At 43.8% G+C, this 27,359-nt stretch overlaps 2 protein-coding genes across 7 annotated transcripts in view; one reads left to right on the top strand and one right to left on the bottom strand.

Annotated features, from left to right (window-relative positions):
* Positions 1–164: 164 nt before the first annotated feature.
* On the top strand, positions 165–9,254 carry FAM228B (family with sequence similarity 228 member B). The gene is made up of 6 exons (XM_084202680.1): positions 165–279; positions 3,606–3,710; positions 5,640–5,711; positions 6,369–6,566; positions 8,652–8,731; positions 9,135–9,254. The coding sequence occupies exons 2-6, from the start codon at positions 3,618–3,620 to the stop codon at positions 9,151–9,153; spliced, it is 462 nt and encodes a 153-aa protein (XP_084058806.1). The 5' UTR covers positions 165–279; positions 3,606–3,617; the 3' UTR covers positions 9,154–9,254.
* Positions 9,255–9,673: 419 nt separating this feature from the next.
* ITSN2 (intersectin 2) overlaps positions 9,674–27,359 on the bottom strand; it is an 80,276-nt gene continuing 62,590 nt past the window's right edge. For 3 of the 6 annotated variants that reach the window (XM_084203065.1, XM_084203067.1, XM_084203066.1), the window contains 11 exons: positions 18,186–18,307; positions 17,217–17,323; positions 16,419–16,602; positions 15,741–15,839; positions 15,421–15,588; positions 14,354–14,566; positions 13,515–13,636; positions 12,898–12,980; positions 12,669–12,752; positions 12,203–12,376; positions 9,674–11,160 (listed from right to left, as the gene is read on the bottom strand). In XM_084203065.1, coding sequence (XP_084059191.1) covers positions 11,003–11,160; positions 12,203–12,376; positions 12,669–12,752; positions 12,898–12,980; positions 13,515–13,636; positions 14,354–14,566; positions 15,421–15,588; positions 15,741–15,839; positions 16,419–16,602; positions 17,217–17,323; positions 18,186–18,307 — 1,514 coding nt within the window. In that variant the 3' untranslated portion in view covers positions 9,674–11,002. Of the gene's footprint in view, positions 11,161–12,202; positions 12,377–12,668; positions 12,753–12,897; positions 12,981–13,514; positions 13,637–14,353; positions 14,567–15,420; positions 15,589–15,740; positions 15,840–16,418; positions 16,603–17,216; positions 17,324–18,185; positions 18,308–19,283; positions 19,381–22,632; positions 26,254–27,359 lie in introns of those variants that run through there. The other 3 variants (XR_014616048.1, XM_084203069.1, XM_084203068.1) reach the window with 3 other exon arrangements.

Below are 27,359 nucleotides of genomic sequence, written 5' to 3'. Positions count from 1 at the left end.
CTCGCTCCTGATTGGCTCGCTCACGGCGCGCTCCCCTCTCTGATTGGTGGGAAGCCTTGCCGGCGGGAGGGCGCGCATTGGAGTTGCCATGGGAGTGTGGGACGCGGCGTGGCCGGGCGCGGAGGGATCCGGCCGTGCCTCCGCCCCGTCTGTCTTCGGGACCAGATCAGGGCTGCTGCGGCATTGTCCCCACAGGTTTCTGTGCCCTGTCCCCACGGGTAGCCGGGCCCCTCTCCCCACGGGCGGCATCTCCTCATCCCAAGAGGCTGTGGGTGATGGGTGAGGGATTATTTTTTAGATCACGGAGGGGCGATGCGACTGATGTGAGGCGCGACCAAGGCGCGCCGCGCCGCCATTTTCCCCTCAGCGGGGCGGGGCTGTGGCGGGCGGCTTTGGCTTCGATTGTAACCCTGTGCCACCGCCCCTGGGGTTCATGGGGCTGCGCTCACCGCCCCAGGGAGGGACCCCGGCACGGGGGTGGTAGGTGTGGATCTTTGCTGGCCGCCTCCTCTTCCCTGGGGCCTGCGGGACCCGCCCGGGGCCAGCCGTGCCCAGCGGGTCTCAGCCTTTCCCTTTCGCCGGCCTTTATCTCATCGCTGCCTCTGAAGTGCAGGGCCAGGCCAGGCCCCTCCGGGCATGCACGCCTTACGGGTTGGCTCAGCATTCTCAGTGTAAAAGGTTCTGTTCGCAGCGCTGCCCTGCTCGCACTAGAGACTCGTTCTCTCAGCGTTCTCTGCCCCGGTACCTGAGGCAATGCGGGGGGACCAAGGCTCCAGTAAAGGCAGCCGGCTGTGCTCGTGCAGGGTGGCATCCGTGCTGTGACACGTGAGCCTACGTGGTTGAACGGGGTTTTGAAAGGACTGAGGCATATGGGAGGGTGCCTGTATTTGAGACAGTGATTAAAATGTGTTTCCTTAAAGCTGCTGCAAAGCCTCGTGTTTGGGCACAGAGGGTGTGAATTTTAGCAGATGGGTGTTTGGGGAAGAACCTTGTTTTACTGAGGAAAGAAGAGAAACCTGTCTTTAAAACTTAGTGGTACAGAGCTGCACTGCTGACAGCACGGAAGGATGCATGTTTATATAGCAAGGATTTTTAGGTTGTTCTCAGGTTTAATCATCATAGAATGGTTTGGATTGGAAAGGACCTTAAAGATCATCTAGTTCCAGGTCCCTGCCATGAGCAGGAACACCTTCCCCTAGACCAGGTTGCTCCAAGCCTCATCCGACCTGGCCTTGGACACTTCAGGGATTTGGCACAGTCAAACAAATGTCCTGTTACAGGACAGCCAACCTGCTCATGGGATTTGACATCTGCAGACTGCAACTGCTAGATTGACTAAATGCTTGTTTTATCCACACAGATTCTGGAAATCCTTTACTCTATTTCTGTCTAAGCCTGTGATTAAATCTGTAGTTTCAAGACCTGCAAAACAGCTGCTGTCTCATATCAGTGAGCCCTGCCTTTGCAGAGGGGAGGCTTGGCATCTCCCAGCAAGAGTCCAAAAAAAGCAGAAAAAGAAAGGATTAAGATTCAGTAGTAGCTTGAATTATGAAGATTGGTGGTGGGGGGAAATCTGCAGCTAGAGTCGTTACCACTTGTGGGTTCCTGAAGGCAGATTGCTGCAGAGGCAGATTCTCTGTGTTCGCTCTGTTTTATCTCCCCTGTGATCCCAATTCTTTGAGGAGGTCAAGCACCTCCTCTGCTTTGTGCTCAGTCTGTCTTTGTGAGGTGGATGGACTGCTTGGAGTGGGAGGAAATCTGTAAATGGTGGCATGACACGGCAGCCTGTGGCACCTGTGCATGTAGGGAGGATATATTGCTCATAGTCAGGTGTGTTGGGTTTTTCTAATGCCAAATCTATAGCACATCCATACCCAAATCTCTTCAGCCCTTGCTATTTGCCTGTTAATTTTGAATCAGAAATTGCTTCTGAAATTGCTTTTCTTCAAGCTGGCACTGAGACTGATGTCATTTGGTTTTTGCCTTTTCTTTCTATGTTCTCTGTATTCTTCACACATATATTTGTAACTCTGTCACCTGTTGTATTAGTAACTAGTTTTCCCAGTACTTTTCCATGGCCTTTCCCTAAGCAGAAAGAGAATCAAATTCCAGGGCTCCAAGCCCTGAGAAGGTACAAGGCCCCTCTCCTATCTTGGTTTTTCCTGGGAAGCAAGGCTGAGAACAACTCTTTGGGACATATTCTCATGGACAAAGTACAGCTGCAGCTGAAGAGGGGCTCCAGAGAAGGGGCTTCACCTCGGGGGGAATTACATCACCACTTGTCCTCCTAATTGGTGCTTTTTATCAATTATGCTAATTTCCTAAAGCCTATAAAAATGTGTTCACTCCTGGGAGGGGTTTGTGTGGACATCTTTCCATAACTGCCTCTGAAGGCCTTCAAATAAAGATCCCCTTTTATATTACCTCCTTATTAAAACTATCTCGAGTTTCATTTCCAGGTTGGGAAAAAGGTAACAGGAGTAGGTGAGTTCCTGAAGTCCTTTCCAACATATGCTCTCCTGTGATTTCTGACTCTTTCAGTCAGAAAAGACAGGAAAACATTGCTGTGTGGGTGCAGGAATATCCCAGCAGATGTTTTTGTCAGTGTACAAGAGCAGGGACTATAAAATGAAACAAACAAAGATGTAGATTACAGACTTTACCTTGAATTGATGGTAAGAAATTTGAATCTGCACTCCAGAGAGGTAAGCTGGGAGTCAGATATTGTCACTAAAGTGCTGGATTGGACAGAATAATGTCTTAAGTGTTGTCTTCTACCAAAAAAAAAAAAAGGTTCTATGAATACCCAGGAGTCTTTGCAGATTCTTATAACTAGATGCTGCAAAAAATAATTGAATATCAGATTTTTTTTTTTTTAATAACTGAAAGATCTGTCTGAAGACTTGGGGTCAGTATCTCTGCAAAAGTAAGCTTTTCTTTTGTTCCATTCTTTACCCAAGTAATGTTGTGGATCCATTGTTTCTGGAAGCAGTGTGTCTCCAGTGAATCTGAGATAAATAGGGGTTTAAGGGCATTTTGCCTCTCTGGTTGCACTGTCTCTGTTATAAATCAATCCATATATCCTAATGCACATATAAGAGAGAAGATGGAATTTTCTGACTGGAGCTGAGTTAGCATCATCTGCTTCATCTGGTAGCTTCATCTGGTAGAACTAACTTTAAAAACCAATAAAATGTAGCCATAGTGGGATATGGCAATTACTTGAAAGGGATTTTATCTGATTGAAAAAGGCACAGAGGAAAGAAGTAATAGTCTGGAAGTGAAATTTGGTAACTCTGAAATGTTTCCAAAGCTGACAGGCATTTTCAAATAATTTGTCAATCACTGTTCTCTGAAACAAAATGCACTATCCATGGTGTGTGGAGATGAGGACAGACAGTTACACCAGAGGCAGTGTCTGACTGTAAACCTGATACTTCATCTCTGTGTTTTACTTACTGTGACAGGAAAATGCTGCAGGTATCAGCAGTTAGAAGTCCTTTAGAGATCTATTTCACTGATCAGTAGGAATTGTAAGAAAATTTAGATTTTGTTGTTAATATAATAGTTTTAATGGGTTTTGACAGTTTTATTGTTTTTCCCAGACTAATCCAGCCATGGGTAGTGTGAATTACTCAAAAGGTCGCTGGCTACAAAGATTTGCAAATGGGAAACCTGTGAGAAAACCCAAGCAGCAAGAGCCTTGGAAGGTGAGTGACCCCAGCATTCCTTCAGCTGTAGGTTCTACTGTGAGCAACACAGAGAGCATTATCTGAAACTGGGAGCCCAGGTGTGTCATTGGGTCCTGTGTTGGAACTGGCCACCCAATCCCACTGAAATCCTGACCGTGTTTTCTGGTCTGGCTGTGCTCCCAGACTTCCATGCCTGGTATATGCCTGAACTCATCTCTGAGCCCTGAGCAGGAGCTTTGTGCTTCAGTCCTCCACAGCACACTCAGAAATGGTGTTGCAGTTGTATTAATTCTTACATTCCATCCCAGTTTGTGCCTTGGTTGTGGAACCTAGATGAGAACCTGATCTTTGTAAAGCAGGTTGTCCTTTTATGCAGACCTTTTCCTTCCTTTGCATTTATCCAGAGGTTCTCCTCAGCACCAGCAGCGTGGCACAGCCAATAATTTTGATTGCAGCAGACATTTTGGGAAGGAAAATATTGCCTAAGATTGGCTAACAGAAGGAAGGGCTTCTGTTGTGTGAAGGTGTGAGTGGGGGAATTAAATAGAAATTATGAAGGGAAGAATGAAAGATTGTTATTTTCAAAGTTCAGTATAATCTGAGAGATGTTTATCATGGAGAAGGAGAACAAAGAATTCTAAAATTAGCAACAGATTCAATGGAGTATTTTGAGCTCTTGCATCCTTTTGAGGCAGCTTTATTAAATTACTTGTAGTTTGGTGTGTGGAAAAGTTTTCCATAAAACCTGAAACAAGCTTGTGACTAGTTAGAATCACAAACTCATGGAACAGCCCAGGCTGGAAGGGCCCTTGGAAGATCATCTGGCCTAGCCTTTCATGGAACGAGACACCAGATGAGGGCTGCAATTGCACCTTGAAAACCTTCAGTGATGGGGACTCCACCACATCCCTGGGGAGGTTGTTCAGTGAATGACTGATCTCACTGTAAAAACTTATTTCTTACATTGAGATGAAAGCTCTGCCAGTGCAACTCGTACCTCTTATCTCCTGTATTCTTGCTGTGGCTTCTGGTGAAGTGAGAGCCTCTATCCTCTTTGTAGCTGCCCTGTAAGTAGTACTGTGATGAGGCTGCCCCTGGGCCTGCCCTTTTCCAGGGAGAAGGGACTGTATTCCTTCAGTGAAAGAACACCCAACTCCTTCACATGTGTATCATCCTGAAGGAAAGCTCTTCTGTTCACCAGTGATGGTCCTTAGCTGGAGTGATGGCTGTGTAAAGGATCTATGACTAGGTGAAGTAAATTCATCAGGCATAATACAACATACCAGTTGTTTCAAATAGTAGTATGTAAGGGTCTTGAAACATGCCAGAAATTTAGATTTCCTCTTTCTGATTTGTTTTTGGTGGAATTTTTAATACTTCTTGTCTCTTTCTTGCTTACTCTGATGCGTGATGTCCTGCTCATCTTAGTGTAATAAACCTTTAGGAGTGTGGAGCTGGTCAGCAGGGCCAAGGCAGACATGACTGAAAACTACACCATCAATTGGAATTAAAAATCAGTATTAAGCACAGGGAGTAGCAGGCTAATATTCCATTCTATGCATAAAATGCATTCTATCCCCAAATGATAGATTTGGTCTGCATTGCCTCAACTCCTTGTCTGGAGTGCAGGAGTTAGAGCCACATGTTTGGCACAGGTGAGAGACAGTGGCAAGGAGGAGGTGGTGTTTGGTCATGGTGAGGAGCAGCCAAGGAGGTCTGAGCTTGTACATTCCAGTTCTCCTTCCAGCTCTTCCAATGCTCTTCTGTTGCTACTTAACCCAACTGTTCAGAGCAAATCTTGCAAGGATTTGCCAGCTGGGTTGTGGTGTAATGTGCCTTTAATCATGACACTGGTAATTATTTTGAATATTTTGATTCAAAAGTAAATCTAACTCCCGCTCTAAGTCCTGATTTCACCTCATGTAGGTTTTTTTCATGTTTTGTTAGGCAGCATCTGATCAAAGCCGAGACATCATTGCTTCTGTTCGCTGCATCTTGGACAGAGAAAATTTTGTGAGGGTAAGAAGTGGGCTCTTTTCTCATTTGCTGTGTGCTTTCCTGCATGTCAGTATTTTTAGTTCTTAAACAGTGATTCATGAGAAAATGTTAATTGCCTGTATTCTTGAAAAACTAGAGTTACGAGCTTCTAATCTTTTCAGTCCATTCTGGATAGGACGGAGGTAGTAACCCCGAATGTGAATCCCAGGTGACTTGAACTGCCTGTTTGCACTAATATTTGTTCTGTGGGTGTGGTAATTTGTGACAGTGGTGCTGTGAGCAAAGGGCAGGAGGGCTGCTCTGATCTGATCCAGCAGATTGCCAGTCCTGCAGGGAATGTCCTTCTGCTGCCTGCCTTGCACAGTCTGGTGCTTGCAGCCCCCTGCTCTGCAGTGATTTCTGCTCAAAGACCTGATGGGAAAAAGTGAGTCATTTTCTGCCAATTTTGCACCACATCTTCAAAAATTAAGTGTCTAAATGCCAGAGCTCTTGAAAGGGCAAGCTTGGAAGTAAGTGATGGGAAGTGGAGAGAGGGAGGAGCTGAAGGAAGGACTGGAAAATAGATGACTTTGAGCAGTGAGCAGTCAGGTCAGCCAAACTGCAAACCTTTACATGTGGAATCGTTACTGTCATTGACCAATAGTTTATATGGTTTTTATTTTCCATTTCTTACTTAAGGAGCTGGACAAATCTTTGAAGCACAGTGATTTCCTAGAACTGAGAAAGACAGAACTTCTGTACAAAAAATATCTTGAGAATGTTTCAGAGCCACTTATGCAAAAAATGAAGGACAAAATGAACAACCAGTCAGAGAAAGAAGTGTGGAAAAGGAGACAAGAACAATTATCTCAATATTTAAACTACTGTACAAAGAAGGTATCAATGAGAAATACATTTCTGTTATGGAGGGGGTTGTATACAGAGGGTTGTGGACAAGTTCAGGGGTTTAGCTGTTATTTCCTGCTTGTGAAGTAACCTGGAGTTCAGATATACCTTGCCTGTAATTTACTTTTCCCAAGGACTTCTGTAATGGTGATGTTACAACTGCCTACATTCACCAGCAGCTATGAACAGCAGTATTGCTTGGTGCAGTGAACACGTGCTGGGGTCTGAATATGGTGAGACACCCTACTGAGGTGTGCTGCCTCTGTGGGCTGGACTGTTTAGTGGGAAAACCTTGAGCTCTGTCTGCTCAAACCAAAGGCTGGGTGAGCAGGGTGTGGGCCGCACTCTCAAGTCTCAGGAGTTAGCTACAGCAGTACTGCAGCTCTGTTGGCAGAGCATGAGTGAAATTATTTTGTGGCCTTGGATGCTACTGATCAAGCTTCATAAAAGAAAAAATATAGGAACAGGGAGATACAAACAATTTTGTTAAGTCTGCATGCAGGTAATGGACCCAACTCATGGATTTTGTGGTCCCGTGTGTTTCAGTATTCACAAAAATAGCAAGTTGCAGTCACTGTAGAAAATACTTGTTAGTTTTCTTTGTTTTGCTCTTAATTTCACACCACTCTTGAATATCAGATCCCACAAGTAAACTTTCTGCATCTCAGGAATGAAAAGAGAAAAATAAAAGCAGTTATGTAATCTGCCACAAAAATAATACTTTATGAGAGCAGGCAGTTGTTGTCAGTGGAAACCACTGCACAGTGGAGTTGTGAGACTGTAAACAACCTACTTATCCAGAAATGAACATACCATGGGAGTTGTGCTGTTTTAAGGAGACCAAAACGATCTTTTTCAAAGGCCTGATGTGACAGACGCACGCATTTAAACTGCATGAAATGACAAAGAACTGAACCAGTCCTACTGCTGAAGTCCTGGGATTTAGGCAGTGTTGGGTGTACTGCACATGTCTGGGTCAGCATCAGTCCATCTTGCATGCTGCTGTACCAGGTCAGGAATTTGCTGGGTGCCCTCCAGAAGCAATGGCTGATGTACTGGGATATGTCCTGCCTGAAGGGGAGCAGCAACATCAATGATCAGCTTCTACCTTTTCTCCTTGCTCTGCGGTGTCAGGTCTGTCACCAGCATGTCTGAAAGGCAGGCTGAGGCCCTTCATATTTACAGAACATGTTATTTGCATAAGTTTGCATTAACTGTGGCAGCATATGGTAAATTTTGCAGAACTTGAGACACTTGTGTGGGTTAGTTAATGTGGTTAATTCTGGATGTGTTTTCCCTTCCCTCCCTTGTTTTTGCCCATTTTCTTTTGCTCTCTTCCCTGTTATCAGCCTTCTCCTGCACTTGTGGCAGTGTTGTTGATGAGATGGAGCTGTGGCCTGAACCACGAGGTGTGGGTTCAGGTCTTTATTCCAATGTATAGATGGAAAAGCCAGCTCATGAAGCCAGACATGGAACTCTGGTATCTTCCAGACCAGTGACCTGCCTAATGTTATGGCTAGTGAGGGCTCACTCACTCCTGGTTTTCCTTTTAATATCTGTCCTGCTGACATCACAGAATATTTTGAGTTAGAAGGGATGCAGAAGGATCATCGTGTCCAACTCTTCAGTGAGTGGCCCATTCTAGGATCAAACCCACGACCTTGGTATTATTAGCACCATGCTCTGAGAAATGGAGCCAATCTCAGGACTTCCTTCTCTGGAAAAACATTTTCAAAAAAAAAAAAACAAAACCCCTTGTCTTGACTGTCCTAGTTAAGGTTAGCATTTTAGCCTGTCATTATTTCTGGATGCTTCATGAAATAATTTGTTATGTATTTATGCCTGTGATAAATTAAAATGGATGGAGGAATTTTCCTGTTAACAGTTCAGTCACTTTCTTTCTGAGGTGTAGTGTATGAAAATTGGGAATTCTTTTTTCACAGAATTCACTGATTTCAACCACCTCTGGTGCTGTGTTATGCTGTGCCTGGCTCTGTCCCACCCAGGCTACCTTCTCTCACTGCTGTAACCACCAACAGCTTCTGAAACCTGACCCAGTACCTGCTTCTCCCACAGGGCTGTGTGTTTTTGGATGCTTATGACCCATCGGAGTATGATCCATTCTTCCAGAAGACATGCACAGGCTGCTGGAAAGTGTGAGTAGGTTTGGAGTCCCACTTTGATCAGCAGGAGGTTAACAGAGCATATTACTGATGTGCTGCTCTTGGGGAGCATGTTCTAGTTTTACTAACTCACTCCTACTGCCTTTAAGCCCCAGAGTGTTTGAACATAGTTTTCACCAGGAACACAGTCTGGGTCTATACTAAGCCCAGTTTTTGAGGCACAGTAGCAATGGCAGGGGATTTGAATGGCAATGGATTTGAAATGTTCTCCTCATTTCAAATCCATTGTGGCAGAATGGGGGGGGGAATTTCCTGTCTAAGGAAGGTTGGAGAGTTCCCAGGCATGCTTAGTGTGTGCTGTGTAGAAGGAAATAATCTGACAGCTCAGCTGATCTTTACAGAAGCATGGCAACAGTTTTTTTCCTTCTCTTTAAAGGATGGAATTCATCAACTAGCACAATGACAGAGAGAGCCAATGATGTCATCTGTGCTCCAGCTGACCACAGCAGCAAGCACAGCCATCAAAGGTACCCTTTACAAAATAGGTGACAGGCACTGCCAAAGCAAGTGAGAACAGGCCAGGCAGGTCTTTGGGCAAACTGCAATAAACTTACTGTCTTAAACATATAGTCCTGAAATGTTACCCTCCTAAACCTTTTAGGAGGTATAACTTGGGCTGAGATCAGTAGAGACAGTGCTGGTGTTCTCTCCTGGAGACAGTGTCCAAGCAGTAAAGCAAACTTTTAACATACATCGTAGGTGTTTTGAGAAAGCAGGAAATAAGTAGGAGAGAGGAGGTGCGAAGTGGTGTACAAAACATCTGGTGCTTTCTGCAGAGCTGGTGCTGAGCAGCAGCTGCTGCCAGTGCCCTCAGACCTGACCCTCTCCCTGCTGCTGCGGCTGACCAGCAGCTCTGGGCTCAGAGCCTGGAAACAGAATTTTCTCTGTCCTCCAAAGTCCCGTTGTACAGACACAATCTCTCAAGAGTTGCCAAGGTTGAGTTTTATTTAGGATTAGAAATACTGAACCACAGAAAACTGTTAAATGTAACACAGGCTGACTCAGTAATAGGAGGGTGCACAGATGGCGAATGGGTGGGAAACTGCCAGACTTCAGGAGGAATTTCTGCACCCGTGGAAAACAAGGGCACAGGCTGCTCAGAACTGCATGCTGTGCTTCTGCAACAAAGCAGTTTAAAGGAGGAAATAGAATGGTTACAATGTAACAAATATTTATAAACAAACTTTCTTTTTAAACCATCCTGATTTGGTGCCAAGAGAAAGTTTTGCTTTCATTTCAACCAGTTCATTTTACAGTTTATATTGGGGTGACAGCTCCCCAGAACAAACCTTTTAAACTTGTCATAAACTTTCCTTGAACAAATCCTATAAGTTTTTCTCATTATTTCACATTCCCCTGTACAATAAAATATACTTTTTTAAAATCACTATGCATCAATAAACATCTGTAGACAAATTAATAAACTTATATTTTACTCTCTATATACATGTTGGCAATGTCAAAGCTTCAAGATTCACATGGAGGTCTGCAAGACCAAGGAAATGTACACAAATAACTTATACTTAGGAAAAAACCCAAAGAGCTGAAGAGTATTTTGCCACATTGTTGTGGGTCACAGTATTTAAAATATTTTTTCTAGCTATTCTTCACAACCACATTGTCTCAGCAGAGAACGATAAATCAAACTGAAGCAGAAAGAAAAATCAAGTAGCAGTTACTGATTCCAGTGCAGAACTAAAGTCAAGTAAAGAACTATGCTTGATTCTTAAAAGAATATACAATATATTGGAGACTTCTCCAGTGCTAAGGCTTCTTCAGCATTTAACCATTAAAACGATCATCCTGAGATGGGAAAATTCCAGTGGATATCACTTTTAAGATTTCAAATGGAATGATTCTAGTGCTGAGCTTAAACCATTCCTCAGTCTGTCTGTCAGACTAAGTGGTAAAATATACAAACAGCTTGGTGCCACATTTCTACATAATACTTTTTATGGCCCTGAAAATGGAAACATTGGCATCCAAACCCAAGATATTCCAAAATAATAAAAAGGCACTGAGCTATAGTACTGTATTTACAGTAACATTTGTGTTTGCATAGATCAACAACAACTGGGAACACTGCAAGGAACTAAGCGCAACCAGGAACTAAGAGGAAATACAGAAGCAGCAGGAATTCTTGCTTAATAACCAGCATGGGACAAGGAATCTTTTACCAAAAGATGTTCAGGCTGTTAGCTTCAGTTGTCCTTCATAAATTAAAAAAAAAAAAAACAAACGTTCTTAGAGGAGTGTTTTCTGATCAAAGAGCTGCAGGTCAAAGCGCACCCACACTTCTCCTGTTGGAACTTCATGCAGCAGTAAGTGTTTAGTTGTGGGGCCTTTGCTCTCTTGTTCTGTTCTGATTTTTGCTACTGGGACTTCAGTGCGACCCAAAAAATCTGTTGGGCAAATAAATGAATTAGAAATTTCACTAGGCAAAGATATTGACCATAGAAAATCTGAGTGAGGCAGGTTAATGCAATGCTGTGGGGTATGTGTTCAGTTCCAGAGCATTGCTCCCAGGCTTCCAGTTGGATGGACCCCAGCCCTGTGTAAACCAACCAGCAGTGACAAAAAGGGGTCTTTTTAGAAGAGAACAATGCTGTGGAATTAGGATGTCATGGTTTGAGCTAAGGGCTTTAAAAATACTCTTAGAAAATCCCCTTTCAGAAGCACAATTTCAAGTGTTCTTCGATTTCAGAGCTGGCTGGTCAGGTGATGAAACTTGTTTACAAATCAACTGAGGTGCTCAAAGACAGTAAAAAAATCAACTATTTTGGCTCAGCTAACTTTTAATTTTGCCTATATAGCATGCTTTTTACTAGAATGATCTTCAACAATTACCTCTACTAGTAGGTTTACAGTCCTGTTCAGAAATCATAAATTTTCTGTGTGACTATTTCTTACATGACATCTTTGTGTGTGTGTGCATTAAAAGGTTCACCATGGACTGAAAAATGAGACTCAGCTATCCAACCAAACTCACATTAACTCACAGGAGAAAAGACTGAGCTATGGTTACACACAAGGCATCTCAGGTCAAGGCAGTTCCCTGCAAATTTGCAATAATTGACTGTGTGTCAGAGCCCTGAAAAAGCACTTAACCTTTCAGAGAATATGAGAAGCAACTGACTGCCAAAAACGTGCTCAGTTTCCAAGCAACAAGAAAGCTGATCGAGCTGTTGCTGTGAAAATATAACCCAGGACCTTATTTTTGAGCACCCATTGTGAGTAGAACTTCTACTTTCAACTTGTCTGTCTCCTCAGTCTGACAAGAAAATAATTCTGTGTCTGATACAGAAGCCAGACTGGGATCAGGTCTGACTGCCTGGAGTTACTGGCTCTGGAAGGCTGTTGAACCTCCTGGGTACTGAGGCATTGTTTTTACCCAACATTTCTCAGGCAGCAGTCAGAACTACAGGCCTAAATACTCACACTTACCATCAGGTGAGAACTGATCCCTGTCAAACATGGTGATACACAGGACATCCTGATACAGATCCTTGATGAAGAACTGGCAGTTGAAGTTCCACTTGGGGTTCAGGGTGTCCTGCAGGGTCCTGGTAGTGTAGCTCTGTGAGCCCATGCTGATCTCACAGTACGGGTTGCTCTTCCCTAAACACAGAACAGCGAGTGAAACCCCTCTGCAGTGCAGAACGTCCCCCTCCATCTGCAGCCTGCCTGGACACACATCAATGCTGCTGCCAGATGATGTGGATCAGGCAATCCTATATCCCAGAGCAGCACAGCACTGGTTCTCCACTCTATCTTCTGAAACTAAAGAATGACTATTTCATACAGAAACTGTAGACAAACCACAGTGATTCCCAAATGACCAACTCCTCTCAGCAAACCTTTCCAAATGTTACAGGAATAAAACTGCTCTGAGACTGTTTCCCTCACTTACCATTGGGCTTACAGGCCTTTAGTTCTGTTGCTTCAATCACTTGCACCATCAAGCGTCCTATTCCTGAGGTTTTCTGTGAACGAGCTGGGAACAAAGAGGTCAGAAATAAACAGATTGGTTGGAACTGTAAGAACTGGCAATAGATCTGAAGGAGACACTGGCATCCTCCAGGAAATGGCCTGCCCCTGTATCCAGGTGGACAGAGGGAAATGCAGAACTCGGTGGGTACCTTGATAAGCCTTTTCACGTTTCCTCTTCTCCGTTTCAATGTATTGCTCTGATGCCGCTTTGATTTTCTGCACCCAGGCAGTCCTGCAGAAAGCAATCCTTACAGTCAGGGTTATCCCACAGGCAGCAAAATCTTCAGTTACTCTGCCCCACTCTCTTTCCCCATTCTCCCCTCCCTAAATTCTAGAGGCATCACAAATCGAATCAGTTCATGGACTAAGATGATGGAGTTTTTGGACTTAACCTTATTCCAAATCAGCTTCAATAAATGGACATGGAGCTGCTGTTTTATTAAAAACTGCTGGGTTACATTAAAGACTGCTCAGGACTGGGGAAGAGCCCGATGGGATGCTGGATTTTGGAGCCCTAAACTGTTCTTCGATACAACTGAAACATCAAGGAGCAGCAGATGTGGCTGGATGCCACTGCAAGAGCTGCTGCAGAAGCAGAACAAAATCAGAGAAAACTTCTTATTCAAATGAGAGTCAAGTGAGTTTATTTCCTGACCAAGAGACAGCTCTGTTCCTGAGCTGAGAGTCCCTGTGTCAGCTCACTGGAAACACAGCCTGCAGCATCAATGAACAAGTTTAAACTCAGATTTGCATTTTCACTACTCACCGCTCATTAATGTTGTCAGTTTTAAGTGTGTAAACTCTGTCAATGTGTGATATGTGAAAAACTGGCTCATCACTTGAAGGGTCTGTGGGTAGCTTTACAAGGACTTCATTAAGGAAAACCGGCTGAAAGAAAAGCAAATGTCACTGTGGCAGCATCAGCCTGTGACAATGGGCAGAAACTCTATATGCATGTTTAAATATACTGTTTTACTGTGGGGAAAATGAAAGTCTTAGGACACAGGAAAAACAATGAGATCACCATGTAAAGGATGCAAGAAAGGGCTGAGAGAAAAATTTCTCTGGCAATTCACCCCATTCTGCTTTCCTAGGCAAAGAGCTTTGTGAGGAGAAGGAGTGTGCAAGCAGAGCTGCAGTGTGGAGCTTGGAAATCCAGGAATCTCTCAGGTTCTCTGTGGGAAAGCAGCCCTGATACGCTTATGTCTTCAGTTTCAGAATCTTGAGAACACATACTGTGTTGGCACAGTGACTAAAATTTTGCATCTTCTACTGTTTTCTGAAGGACAGGAATTTTCCTGTGGATGCAGGAACCTGAGCAAACTGAAGTCAAGGCTCCCGCTTCTGAACATCCCACTCAGCTGTTCAGGCGTGATGCCACTTCTGCCCCTTCCCCCCAGAGTGGATGGAAGTGTTAGTTAAACCAAGATGCAGAAGTCTGTCCTTTTCCAGATGCTAAGCCAACAAGTTGTGCAAGTTGTTTGCCAGAATGTGCCCATGTGACAGCAGAAGAGGCCACACAGCTAATCCCAGTGGGAGAGCATCATTCCTCATCAGAAGCCAGGACCCACTGTACCAACACTTGGAGCACCTTGACTCACTCACCATTTTGTACATTTTGAACTGGGAGTTGGATTTAGGGCTGAACAGTTTATCGGATCCGGAAGACACAAACTGTTTAACCATGTAGGTGAGCAGCAGGAAGTCATTGAAAAGGAATCCATACAGCTCCTTGCTGCTTTTGGCCTTGTACAGCTTCCCACTATGCAGGAGCTTCCGTGGTCCCAAGCAGTTTGTGAGGGAGTTGAACACGGGTTGCTGGGAAGAGACAAAACCCATTATCAGCAGCAAGTCTGTGCAGACATCAGCTCCTGCTCCTCTTCACTGTGGAGATTGACCAAGCTGCTGAAAATGCTCTTCTCTTTTCTTTAATGAATTCCATTCTAAATGAAGAGAAGGGAACTGTTCTGTGATCAGCCATGGCCACAGCACAATTCCCACCTCAGAGGAGATTTAAGCTTTACCAAAAACACACAAAGAGATGACCAGATGGAGGCATTTACTGCATGGCCCCTTCTGTGTTGTCCAGAAGCTGTGTTTAAGAAGAGGCTGCACAGGCTGCAGTCAGGTCACCTCTTACCGGTGATTAGGTGATGGAACAGGACAGACCTTCTGGGTCTGTCAAGCCCTGGTTCCTTATGCAGTTGAGAACTGTCACACACACCTCAGTTTGAAGGCTGGTCCTGAAGGCTGAGCCTGAACACTACATATCCTTGAGGATCTGGCACTGAGGGCTGCTGTTCCCTGCCTGCTTGAAGGAAAACCCTGGGAAACACACTCTAAGTGAAATCCTCCATAGTAACACTTGACTTAGCCCAGTGGCAGCATGATTAGGAGTTCAGAGAGAAGAGTTATTTCTGTCTGTTTAATGGTCTAAATGGCACCAGTTTTTAAGCTGATAAATCAATATTTCTCTGCCACTTCAGCCATACAAAAACAACGGTTCAATCACATTATGGCTGTGAGGAGAATTCAATAAAACCTCCCCTGCCTGGAGCTCAGCAGTGGATCATATTCCAATAAGGGATGTCAGCAAGGACTCCCATTCCCTCCCCAGCCTTGTTGAAATGATTCTGAAAAGCCCCAGCCCTGCAGAGCATCGGTGCAGGTACCTCAGCAAGGCCTTCACACTGGACGTGGGCCTGGATCCATTCCAGCCTGTCCGAGTTCTCCTTCTCACGCACACCCTCGTTCACCTGGGAGCACAGCTCCTCCGCACGCTCCAGGGCCAGCCGGAGGTTACTGTGATCCGGGTGGTTCTCTGCAGTGTTCTCTAGAATCTGGTGTGGATCAAAGAGGGGAGAAAGCAAGATAAAAACAGAGGTAAGCCTGTCAGAGAAATCCCCATAAAGGGATAAGCCTTTATGTTGGCTTTTGCCATGGCGATCGAACTCAAAGCGTTCACCTACAAAACCTCGCTTGGGGTACTCACACTCTTTATGAGCAGGGGGTAGCGCGTTATCCTTTGCATGGGTTTCAGGAGGAAGCTGGAGAGGGGCATTCCTTTGCAGCGAGGGTCCAGGGCAAGTTTCTGTGGTGCAACCCAGAGATTTAGCAGAGACACTGCATTAGTCATCAGAAAACAGTTGCATCACTGGCACTGAATACTGATAATTCTCTGATCAGATTAATTTTTCCAGGCATTCCAAGAGATCTTGGATTTTTTCAGTAAGCAGACACTACTTTTATCTAGAACAAACAGGAAAGCTGGCAGTGTCATTGCACCCAGATGCTTTGCCAGCATAAATCACAGGGTCATTGCTCATGCAGAATCCTTACATTCAAAACTGTACCAGCTTTTATTTTCACACCACAGGCTCCACTCAGGTTGAAAAAGAACAACGCAATGAAAGAAACAAACGCCTGATGTCAACTGTTCTGGCAATTTTCCTTTTATGGCCTAAGTAAATTAGCTAGAGAGAAAGACAGTGTTATAAATAAAAAGCACACACAGTGTTAGCCATGGTCACCATGTAAATACACCTTGGAAGCCTCTTAGCTATTTTGCAGGATTTTACTCTTGTGGGTTATTTTGATGTGGTCGATGCTGGTTAGACGGGCTCCAGGCACTGAGGAAAGGAGAGGGCACAAAAGCCACTGAATCAGATACCTTTAAGTAGTCTTTGAAATCAGCATCTTCGTCGGTTTTCTGCTGCAGCAGGGCCGCTCCGTTGAGCTGGCAGCTGCAGAAGCGGATGTAGGCCTGCATGTGGGACAGCTCTGCTGCCAGGATGTCCCCGATCATCTGCACCGGCATCTTCTCGCCTCCCGTTTTCTTACGCACCCGCAAGGCTCTGCGGACAGGAAGGAGATCAACATCCAACTTTGCTGCCAAGTCACAACCTTACAGATCCACCTCTGAAAGGTCACCAACCTGGCAGGTGAATTTCCTTACACAGCACAGGCACTTCCAGGAGGTGACGGGGTCCTGCCTGAAACCCCAGAAAGTCATCCTGACACAACACACTGAACTGAACAATCTCCCTGATGGGGTCTAGGGGACTGGGACTCTCCTTTGAGGTTTTTGAGACAATGAGCATCAATCTCTACATTCAACCAGCATCATATTCAGTGAATTACTAGCCACTGTATTTTTCTGAAGATTGTTTTTAGAGAATAAAAGGTTGCTTTGCAGAAAACTGGGAAGAAAAGCTCCCTACTTTTGTGTAGGGCTTGTTTCTAAGATATTACAGCAAATGTACATCTGTTCTTGCTGTTGATTTCTCCCTCTCTCTTATTATAGCTCCTTTTGAAGCAGTCTGACTGCATTCACAGCTGTTCTGAATGCAAGCATCCACAGGAAATAATCAGCAAGGACAGAATATTGACTGTAAACCCAGGAAACTTCCTGAGGAAAGAATGACAGAATAATGAAAAGGAAAATATAAGACTGCAGGCAAGTACTCACTTCAGTAACTTTGTATTTGACATGATGAGTTCCTTCCAGTTAACAAAGATCAGCCCCATTTCTCCTTCTGTGAGACAGCCTGAATCAGCCATTGGTTTCTGGAAAACCTGCAGCCAAAAAATGAGCAATTCTTCAGAGAGCAGAAACAGCTCAGCCTCTTGCTTAGGCCAGCTGTGACTTTTTTTGAATGCTCAGTATCTAATTTCTCAGCAGTTAACAGCAATTTCTTACTAGCACTTGTGACAGCTGTTTCCCCTGAGTGTGTGACCCCATTCTGACACTGGCACCAGCACTTGCAAAGTGAGGACAAGCACTGAGACCTGCAGGTTGGCAGCTCAGCAGAAGAGCATTCCTGTGATTTCAGGGTCAGTCACTGCACAAATTACACTCAGGCACTGCTCCTCTCCCCTGACCCACAGCACTCAGGGTCACCCTGTGTGCAGAACCACAGTTGCTCTCAGGAGCCCTCAGCACCTCATCTCTGGGGAGAAGAAGACCCTTGTGACTCAACTATTTAACATCTGCCACACTTTACCACACCCTTGTTCTGTACAGAGAGGTCAAGTTGGACTCCCAAGAGCATTTAATGCTGGCCTGTCCCTGTCCTGCTGAGGGAGGTGGTCTTGCTTCCAAAAATAAGACTGGGGGGAAGGCCCATGAAAAGCTTTTATGGTGCTTCTACAGCTCTGTGCAGCTCTGCTCGACACCTGGCCCCAGCCCATCATCATTTTACTGAGCCAGAACACCCAAGAACAGGATTTGGAAACCAGGAAGGTCTTTGTAAGCTGATGGGTTTCACAAAGTGGTGCCTTTGCCTGGTGAGCAATCACATATCATTCACTGGAAAGGGAGGTGCCCACACACCTTTCTTCCTCCATCATCTCCAATTCACAAGAATCTCTTTATTGTTATTACTCAGTATAGAGGTGCTCTTTTTCCAAATGCACTTTCACATCCAAGACATCTCACCTCCACTACGAGCTGCAGGTCGTCCATGTACCTTTCTTCTGTCTGAATGAGCTCGTGAATGTAGCCCTGCCTTTTCCTTTCCATGGGCTGCATGGTGTCAAGGCTCTGGAGATCAGCACACCCTGCAGGAAGTAAGTCAGGAGTTCAGATCCCACTCAAGGCATTAAATCTGATAAATTAACAAAATTGCAGCAGCATTCAGCCGTCTATGGCTCAGACTATACAGGCACTGATAAACCCTCTCTGCTGCAGCAGTGGGTTTAAAAATCAAGTGATGTAGCAATCGACCCCCTCCCTTCTTTTTGTCACTTTTCAGTCTATCACCTTTTTATTTCTTTGGACACCCTTGTATTGTGATGCAGAATAAGAGTTCCTGACTTCTTGCCACTCCATTTGTCTCATGACTTTTCTCATCTCTTCTGCCACACTGATTTGAAACTGTGATTTTCTCTTTACCTTGAGCAATGTCTTTTTGGACTTTATGATCTTAAAGGTCTTTTCCAACCTTAATGATTCTATGATTCTAAATTGTCTTCTGTAAGATGAAGTCATAGAAAATGTGGCTGGTCCTGACTTAAGACATTGCACTTTTAATCCCCATCCCATTGCTGAAGTTCTCTGCCTTAGTTATTAACTGATGATACAAACCACCACTACAAATTTGTAAAGCTGTAACACAACATTGTAGCTGTGTAACTGCACACCTTTTTTTTTTTTTTTTTTTCCCAAATGAGCTGGAAATATATTGAATTATTTTCATGCATCAAGGATGAAGAATCAAAATCATGCACAGGAACACACTGACAGTCAATGTCACAAACCCCAAGTTTCTGTCAGAACATGCAAACCCTGCAGCTTCACACGACTCTATCTCTACTGGATGTTAGTAAACAAGACAACAGTGTTCAAACTTTGAACCAAAACCAAACCAAAAACTGGTAAAACCAGAGTGGTGAATGTGTTTAGCTGGGTAAAGGAGAGCACAGAAAGTCAATCTGATCTCTCTGTCAGCCATCACAGCAGAATGTTGCAAAGCAGCAGGGTGGGGAAAAGGAAAAAGAAGGAACAATTACAGTGTTTGAGAACATCCATCTATCCCTGGGTGTGATGGCATCAGACTGCAATACCAGGTGAACTCTGGGCTTGGCAGGACAGCAGAAAGGACATCGCAGGGACTCACTTTGATCCAGCAGTTCTAGAGGAACATGAAGGTTCACAGGAGTTGTGAAAGGCACAATGACCTACAACAGGAAGGGCTGTGTCTCCCTTGTCACCCTGATACTCCTGGCACACAAGGATATGACTATTCACTGCCAAGGTATAGATCTGCTCATGGGAAGGTGAGTTAGTAATAAACTTGAGGGAAAGAAACACTAAACATTAGGCTGGACTTGATGTGATAGTGGCCTAATGGGAACCTCACGGGCTCCTGAGGTTCCAGCTACAGCAGCATCAAGGTGCTCTGAAAGAGCAAATGTCAGCAGAAGAGAACTCTTGCCAAGTGAAATTTTAGTTCACCATAACAAGGAAACCCTTTGAACAACACAAAGAAGTAAAACAGCAGCAAAGACAAGAGCTAGATTGAAACCCAGGACTTTTCAGTTCTGTTTTGCACCCTAAGGAGGATCACAGATCTTAAGCTTTCTGACAAGGTTTGAAAGAACATCAGTTTTTAAGAAGAAATGAGGGATTGCAGCTCTTTTGATCACACAGAATACTCCTTCTGGCCTTCGTTATCCCCAAAGCTACAACTAGGCCAAAATTAGACGAGAAAAAGGAGGGAAGTTACAGATAAAAGCGATTCCTGCAAAGTTTGATGTCCTAGTTCATTGAGGCAGTCTGTGGCCAATGTGCTACTTCTGGATTCTTGTGTCACTCTTCAGTCTGTACAGGACTGAGGTTAAACCCACCTGGTTACTAAGACATGAAATTTCAGGACAATCCAAGGGCTTGCACAGTAACCAGGCATTAATTGTCCAGATTTGGAAGTCTCAGCTTTGGCCAGTGGCTCCCTTTCCTACTGCAAGGTGCACTCCTGTGACAGAAGCAGGGATGGACTGAAGCTCCTGTTGGCTTGTCCCAGCTGCTGGAACAACCCACCTGCTGGGATTTGGGTCTGTCTCATGCTGACCACTGATAGTTGGGGCCAAGCCTGGGAGAGAAATGAGCCCTTTTTATGCTTTAAAATAGATTTGGTTTATAAATTTGTTATCAGATGCAAAAACTCAGTTAGATTAACTGGCTCCTGTGCTAACCTTGTGTTTGGACTGTCAGTTTCTGGGATGAATGCAACTTTAAATTTAGAATTTTATATTATTTTATTTAAACACTAGTGTTTACTAGTGAAAACACTCCTAATTTTGATACGTCTGATGATACTGGCATAAAAATACATTATGCAAGCCCCACATTTTATTTTAGAAGTGAATTCAGGCATTTGAGTCTGAAGGGAAAAACAAAAAATAAAAGGAGAATAAACCAGCCTAGGAAGTGCATTTGCCAATGTTATTCCTAAGTGGCCACAGCAACCCATGGGCTCACTGATGTTGACAGGGTGGAGCTACATCTCTACCCTCTCCCACATTGCTGTTCCCTCCTTTTCTTGCATCAATTCTGACACTTTTCTGACTCCCTGCTCATATGCTGGCAGCAAACAAATCCCAAGGGGAGTAAAAGAGAGCAGTTTTCTGCTGGTTTAACAGCCAGGAATGTGCATAGAAGCAGCAAAACTGCCTTGTTTGGCAGCAGAAAGCTCTTGGCTTGGCTTCCCTCTGGTGAAGCTTCATCCCAGGCTCCCAAGGCAGCTCAGGAAGAGCAGTGGGATTTCTGTGAGTGTCTGCAGCAAGGAATTGCAGCTCCTCACCTGCTCTGCTGACCAAGAGGGATACCTGCTCCCTGGAGAGGAAGCCAGCCTGCCTCTCCCACCAAGAGCAGGCAGTGCCAGGCTTTCAGCCCAGCTCCCTCTCCAGAACACTCACCAGAGCAAGCAGGGGGTGTCTGGAACCTTGGAAACTCAGGGCACAGCAACAGAGAGATGCCTACCCTGACTGTGGTGCCCTCTGGGCTAAATCCTGCTCTCTGAGCTGAGGAAGCAGCTGCCTGGGTAAAACAACCTGGAGAGTTTATAAACAGGAAATCCCAGTCTCTGAAGTTGTGTTTAAAATTATACTTTCCAAATATACCTGAACAAGGAGCGTTTTTTCCTACTAACGTAACTACCCCTGCATGAAAAACTACTGACTTTCACAGTGAAAAGATGCTCTCTTCTGCAGGAGATTCAAAGCCCTGAAAAACATGGGGGGCTGGGGCAGAAGACCTTCCCAATCACTGATTTTTTGGGATTGAACCCACTCAAGGGGAAGACAGAACATTTTTGAAGAAGGGAAATCCTCCAGTGAAAGACAGATGAATAACATATAGCACTATTTTCCCAACAGACTTCCCACTCAATGGACAGGGAAAAAACAGCCATTAAAAGTGACAGCTCTGAAAAGACATCTCAACCCTCCAAGAGGAGCTCAGGCACTCATCTGGAAGGATGTAGCTACACCAGAGGCACTAACAGCTTTGGGTGACCAATGAAGTCTATTTAGGGATAGAGAAGAGGTTTAGATTTGATATTAGGGAAAATTTCTTCATGGAAGGGGTTATAAAGCTGCCCAGGGACGTGGTGGAGCCATCATCCCTGGAAGTATTAAAAAACATATTGATATGGCACTTTAGGATGTGGTTTATTGGTGCTGCATTAATGACTGGATTTGATGATTTTAAAGGTCTTTTCCAACCTTAATGATTCTATGATTCTGTATAAGCTGCTTTTTTAAAGGAAATATCTTGGTTTGTTTAGAGTTGGATATTTTTTTGAAGGGGTTGTTTATTTGTTTTGAATGCTTGTTTGACTCTGAAGCCAGCTGACATGGCTGGGAAAAGCAGGTAAAGGTTGGGGATCTTTTTCCTGCCTCCATTTTCCCAGCCTGCCATAGAAAGGCCAGGAGTCCCCTTAAGGACCACGGGCTGGCATTAGCACAGTCCCTTCAGTACAGCCAGAGAGCAGCTGATGGCATCAGGGGACACCAGCACAGCCACGTGCAAGCTCTGCAGCCACACACAAGGCCAACACACTCCTGTCACTCCTGGAGCCACCAGCAGCCTCTGAATCCAATGAAAGGAATGAACACAAGAAATCTGCTACTGTGCAAAAGGCAGTTTCCATCAGGCCATGGGAGAAATAATAAAAACTTTTAGCCAATCTCCCCTAATCAGTAAACACAGGATACTGTGGTACAACAGAGGAAATTTATGAATCAATTTTCAAGAGGTAAAAAGCAAAATCAAGTCACTTCATCACAGTTGACACAATGCTCATTCCAAGCTATTCAGCTGGGAAAAAACTCCTCCCCAGATGGACAAAAAACCACAACAGACAAACTAGATCCTTTTATGTGTCCCTTTAATAAAATACATTTGCATAGTTATCTTACAACTTTGTTCAAATCCAAAGGTGAACAATTGCCTCATGCTAAGCACAGCCTGCATTTGCATGTCTCAACAACCATCCCACACGTGACACTCAAGCTTGGGAAGGACAAGGAGGGGCTTTAAGGCAGCACACACCAGAACACAGCAGTTTTATGGGTTCATTACACTGAAGTAAGCACAACCCTGCAGCAGCTCCTGCTGCAGGCCAAGGAGTGTTGGCATTCCTACCAGCAGACTTATTTACAGGTGTTCCAACCCTGCCCAGGAGAATCACACAGGGATACAATCTGACAAAGCTCTGAGATGGCAGAAATGTTCAGTGACCAGAGGGAGAAGTTTCAGTTATTAGTGTGCAACTCTCTGATGGAGCTTTGTGCCTTCTGCTCCTGACTGCACCATCAACCATGTGGAGACAGAGCTTTGGGTGCTCCCAGCCCTCAGCACCACGGGCTCCTCACACACCCAGCCCTGCCTCTGGTCCCAGTGGTGGCACAAGGCCTTCCTGCATGGATCCAGCTCTGGATCAGGAACTAAGCTTGTGTCAAACCAGGCTTCTGTAGTTAGTCTATTATGCAAACCAGACAGTTACAGAAATAGCATTTTGGTACCCGTTCTTGTGCATTTACAGCACTGTTTGGTTCTCACCCCCTGTGACATCAGGACCCCATTCTCTGCTGGCCCACAGGAAAGAACATTTAGCAAGTAACACACTGCAGGCAACAGCAAACAGTGTATTTTATGTTCCATGTTGGCTTCAGTTTTACTTTTTAACCTTGTGTGGCTCTCAGCAACATTTAGACTCTCAGCTCTTGCCTGGGAACAATGAGTTCAACAAAGGACTCTGTTTTCCACCTTGCTCTTAGCTCCACAGCCAACCTTTCTCACCCAGATAAGGGTGATTTTACTTGACTGGCTGGGAGGCCAGCTGAACTCAACTCTATGGTCTTTTATCAACAAAGGGGTGGATTGCACTCAACCAGAGAAAAAGTAGAATTTTTAAAAGTAAAGTCTGATTTAAATGCAACTTCCAATAGCCACACTACTGCTTCATTGATACAGAATATTATTTTTAAATAATCTTCCTATAAATACATCCTTGGCATAGTCTTTCCTTTGGATGATCTGATGTGTGTATCCAACTCTTTCTGCACCACTGTGCAGGAGAGCAGAGCTCTCAGGCAACTGTGGTGGAGCTGTGCTAGGCAGACTTTTGCAATACAGATGAATACTGAAGGCAGGGACTATGTCCCTCTCAATCAGCATTATTAAGGTGTATTTTTTTATTATTATATTTATTATTACACTTAAGAGAATTTAGAGCGTACTCAGGTAATGCTGAAACATGAAAAGATAGCTGTGAAAGCACAAAATGCTTCACTTCAATACTTTTCAGTTCAGACTTCGAGGCAGAGGTTTCAATAATTATCAGTGCTCCTACCTACACAACAACACAGGGCTACCTGTGTGAAACTTTGCCAACAGTACTGAAATCTTCAACTGTATCCGTTTTAAAAAAAAATTAAAAATTAGTAGAATGCCACTTTGTTTTGGGAAATTCCTCAAATACCTCAGTGAGGATGGGAAGTTGTTTTTAATATTTCAAAGACAATTAGTAGTAATCTGGCATTCAAGGAAAACAGACTGAACATTGATTGTCAGTGTGGCTCAATTCCCACAGATGAACAGTGCCTTTTTGCCTTTTAGAAATTACATAATTTAGAAGATCACCCAATTCTTAGATTAACAGTACATGACTGCTCAATGCCACTGGTGCAGCACAACACATTTCAGCCTGTATTAAACAGGATTTCCAAGACAGAATTCAGAGAAGGCAATTCTGGGTGAGTAGTGTATTTTAGTAGAAACACTTAAAACGTGGTTTCAAAAGGAAATCAAGTAATCTGAAATACTCAAAGGATTATCTAGCACATTATTTGCCTACAACAACATGATTTCATTCTATAACAAAATACTGGTTCAGACAAAATACATCCAGAATAAAAATCCATTTGTAGTTTTCTGTAGGCACATGGCATAGTCCGTATTGCACAGAAGATACATCTCTGAACGAAAGGGCACATATACATTATTTGATCAAGGATATAAATACATAACATTTGATTTTGGAGAAAAGCTTTTAAATCTCTGCAATTGGATTAACCTTTTCCTGATAGTACCTTCACAACATTCATCTCTCTCTCTATATATATATATGTCTATATAGTAAACAAGCAGTTTGTTTTGTAAACATTTCTGATTGCATAAGTGACCTTTGCTGTTTCATAACCAAGTTCAGAAAACCAACTAAATTAAATACTGTGTCTAGAGATCTCTCTTGTTGTTACAAGAGCACAGAACTATTTAATCAGAGAAGTAGTCTAGAATCAAATTAATCCTTTTATTTAAAGGGGAATCAAGGTTACAAATTCCTCCTTCCCTCCAAACATTATAGTAAGCCAAGGGCAGCTCATACTGCACTGCATTTCCAACAGGCCAGGACTGTGGGCTGAGGAGTACAGTTCCATCCTAAACCCAAATGCTCTGCCCTCACTCCAGGTTCTCTTAGTGTCTCTCTCCTGGCAACACCTCTTCAGTGAGGTTACCTCTGCATTAGGCTGCTGCTCTGTTTACCAGGAGGAAGAGCAGCAGCTTTCAGACAGTACTTTAAATGTCACTGCAGACCACAGCCAGAGACAAACAAATTCAGTACCATCAACTATTTAATGAAAAGAAGGGGCAGGGGAAGGGCCTGGTCACACAGGGGCTGTGCAAGTACTTATTGCAGCAACTAAGCACGTTTGCCAAAACTGAAAGCAAATATGAATGATCAGAATTTAGAGGAAGGAGGCTGTTTAGGGACAGAATGGGTTGAGCCAAAACAACCTGAATTCCTGCCGTAGTACTACTGTGAAGGAGAAAAACCATTAAAATATCCTCCACTCTACACCTAATAGTTCTTTTCCCTTGTAAAAAGGGTGTGAAAAGGCTGGATGGAGTGCACCAGATCTAACCCTTAGATCCTGTAGCATGTTTGTAATCACAGTGACTATCAGCAGCAGACAGGTAGGGTTTGTATCTGGATGAGCCATGAAGGCCCCCAATTTTAAAAGCTCAGTATGTAAGAGATTAAATCAAGTCCATTAGAACAATAATCAATGAACATTTTAATTCTGCAAAATATGTACATAACAACATTAAAAGAACACAAGTGCCCATTCCAAACAGCTCAGATAAACTGTGCAAATAGTGGGTCTTTGTGTGTCTGCAATCCCACCATGCAAACAATACTTGATATGCATGCTAATGACTACGATTATCAATCCCAAAGGAAATACTAAAGGAAACAAGAATGAACAGCAGTGAAAGCCACACAAAGACCCACTATCCTTTCTGCTTTTACAAATCCACTGAAACTGCAGATTAGAAGAAAACCCATGAAAACCTAATTTCTTGGTTGGATCTAACGTTCAAACGAAGCAAAAGGATTGTGTCAGACTCGTGAGCAGGGCTGGCCACCCTGCCTCCACACTAGTCAAACTTGGATAGTGGGTCTCTGAGGTGCTTTCACACTGGAAGACAACATTGGGTCCTAAAAAAAAACAAACAAAAAAAAAGAAGGATAAAATGAACATAAATTTGAAGAGTGAAACATATGAATTCTACGGACAAAGACAGAACAACACCAAAAAGGTCAGAAAGGAATGATGAACATTCAACTTTCTGAAAACAGACATCACAAGCTTTCACCCTTGCAGCTTCATATCTATAAACACACAAATTTAAGTACTTATGACCAGCCATGGCTGACTCTGAAAATCCTTGCAGCTCATTCATTTGAACAAAAAGTTTCTTCCTAAGAAAAACTTCTGTCATGTAGACTTCAATACAAGGTCAAGCCCTAAGGGTTTTTTTAAAGGCAATGGCAAAATTCCCTGACATTTCAACAAAACCAGAATCTCTCTTGAGAAACTTCTACTGGGACATTAGAAAATCAGATAAAAAGTAAACTTGTAAAGAAAAATCTCGTTGGAATTTATTCCTATCAGCACATACAAATTAACCTGTTCCATTCTGTTTGAGCCTGAAAGAAATTAAAACCTTGCCTCTAGTCTTATGTGTCCATGGAACAGGAGGTACCACATCCCTCAGAATCCAAGGGCTACATGGTCTGAAGAGGGACACACCTTGTGGGCAATCCAGAGACTATTCCGGACCCCAGGATTGCACCTGGAGGTGTTATCAGGCCTGGCTGACATTCACCAAATAGTTTTAGAAATACAAAGTCACTATGCCACTATGAAGTGAGGGACTGATTTCATATTTGATCTTTGCTATAAGAGGTAAAATCTGGAGCTGATGAGTAAAATCAGAATAAATCATTAATCCTCACATGTTAAAATATCAATATGGAACTGCAACAGGCAACACCTCAAAGCCACCGCTACCATGAACTGTCACTCCACACAAAGAGAAGTTACTTGGCAAGAACTAGAGAACTTCCAAATGTGCTGTCCATACAGACACAGAAACACACCAGCTATGAGCACAGCTCAGAAGTTGTTTTTTCACTATGAAGAGGCCTGAAAGTGAGTCAGCTTCATCCACCTGACAGTGAGGACAGGAATTACTGAAGATCTTTTGTGCATGGAAATCAACTTCTGGAAATACAGATCCTTGTTGCAGGACTTGCCTCAT

This window comes from Fringilla coelebs, assembly GCF_963513975.1.
Source record: "Fringilla coelebs genome assembly, chromosome: 3".
Taxonomy (NCBI): Eukaryota; Metazoa; Chordata; class Aves; order Passeriformes; family Fringillidae; genus Fringilla; species Fringilla coelebs.
Note: the sequence above shows the minus strand (reverse complement) of the source record. Positions and strands in the feature narration are given on the sequence as shown.

Excerpts from the sequence above, each read along its gene's own strand:
- FAM228B (XM_084202680.1), top strand. The coding sequence starts at position 3,618 with ATGGGTAGTGTGAATTACTCAAAAGGTCGCTGGCTACAAAGATTTGCA. Across the intron at positions 5,712-6,368 it reads ACAGAGAAAATTTTGTGAGG|GAGCTGGACAAATCTTTGAA; the intron begins GTAAGAAGTGGG and ends TTCTTACTTAAG. Across the intron at positions 6,567-8,651 it reads TAAACTACTGTACAAAGAAG|GGCTGTGTGTTTTTGGATGC; the intron begins GTATCAATGAGA and ends CTTCTCCCACAG.